This window comes from Rutilus rutilus (genome assembly GCF_951802725.1).
Source record: "Rutilus rutilus genome assembly, chromosome: 14".
Lineage (NCBI taxonomy): Eukaryota > Metazoa > Chordata > Actinopteri > Cypriniformes > Leuciscidae > Rutilus > Rutilus rutilus.
The window spans coordinates 37988874-37990120 of record NC_140219.1 but is presented as its reverse complement, the minus strand read 5'-3'; the positions used below and the strand labels follow the sequence as shown (position 1 = coordinate 37990120).

At 42.6% G+C, this 1247-nt stretch overlaps 1 protein-coding gene across 1 annotated transcript; it reads right to left on the bottom strand.

Annotated features, from left to right (window-relative positions):
- Window positions 1-215: 215 nt before the first annotated feature.
- Window positions 216-847, bottom strand: LOC311303403 (uncharacterized protein). The gene is made up of 3 exons (XM_084429847.1): window positions 653-847; window positions 501-563; window positions 216-411 (listed from the first exon to the last, which is right to left on the bottom strand). The coding sequence occupies exons 1-3, from the start codon at window positions 817-819 to the stop codon at window positions 279-281; spliced, it is 363 nt and encodes a 120-aa protein (XP_084285973.1). The 5' UTR covers window positions 820-847; the 3' UTR covers window positions 216-278.
- Window positions 848-1247: the final 400 nt, after the last annotated feature.

Sequence of the window (1247 nt, the reverse complement as noted above, 5' to 3'; positions counted from 1 at the left end):
CAATAACTTTTTAACAAACTATTTAAAAACAGAGAACCAACTCGGCTCCCTTACAGCCATGCACACCACTTTGCCTACCTTAAGAGAGTAGTCAGTGAATTCAATGTTCACACTGAGGCTCCGTTTACATGAACTAAACAATGTTATGAACAACTGGTGCTCCATTTACTGAACTATCAATTGATAGATAGTTCAACCAAAGCTACCAGCGTCATAAACCATTGATAGTCTCAAACTCTCAGTATTGTGACTCATACATCCAGGTGAGGGGCTGTGCATCATGGAGTACATGGAGCATTAAGCCTATGGAGCAGGACGTAGCATCCATATGGATCACGTGCCCTTTTTGGAGGAGGCCCGTCAGACGCATCCACCCTCTGGTCTTGGCTGGTGGACGCACCAGACCCAGGTCTACAAGGTCAATGAATAAAGAAAGTGCCAATGAATGACTGTTTTGAAAAATAATAATCATTGCATTCATCAAATTGCATATTGCTTACCGTGTTTTTCCAGCAATCCTCTCAATCCTCTGGTCTTGGCTGGTGGACGCACCAGACCCAGGTCTACAAGATCAATGAATAAAGAAAGTGCCAATGAATAACTGTTTTGAAAAATAATAATCATCGCATTCATCAAATTTCATATTGCTTACCGTGTTTTTCCAGCCATCTGCTGAACCACACGCTGTGCCAGGGAGGCGTCTGTTGGTGTACGCATGCGGTAGTGCTTCTCGGCTGTCTCGGGAGTGTGTCCCAACAGCCGTGCCACCGCATTACGCTCCATCTCCGGAAGGTTCTTTGCTGCCGTCTCAAAGGCCATCCGGGCGTCACCACTGCTAACTCTTGGAATGTTGTATCTAGAACACAGGGCAACATTAGAATGCAAAATAACAAGCGAACCATGTGCACATTTCTGTACTTTAGATTAAGTTAATATATATATATATATATATATATATATATATATACAGATGCATAATGGCACTTACTTGGCATGGTGTCTATACAGGTCGTTGCATGGGTTGTGGATCGGCTTTCCACTACTGGAAATGAAGAAATGGACCTCTGCTGTCGTGTCGTCTCCTGATTTGGGACCCTGGAGCATCACCGGCCGAATTTGTTTGAAGTACAGGTCAAACCACTGGAAAAAAATAACTAAATATATTTAAAAACACACACGCACACACACACACAATTATAATTTTTTTTTTGAAAAAAACGTACAAGTTCCTGTTCAGTGCTCAAAGG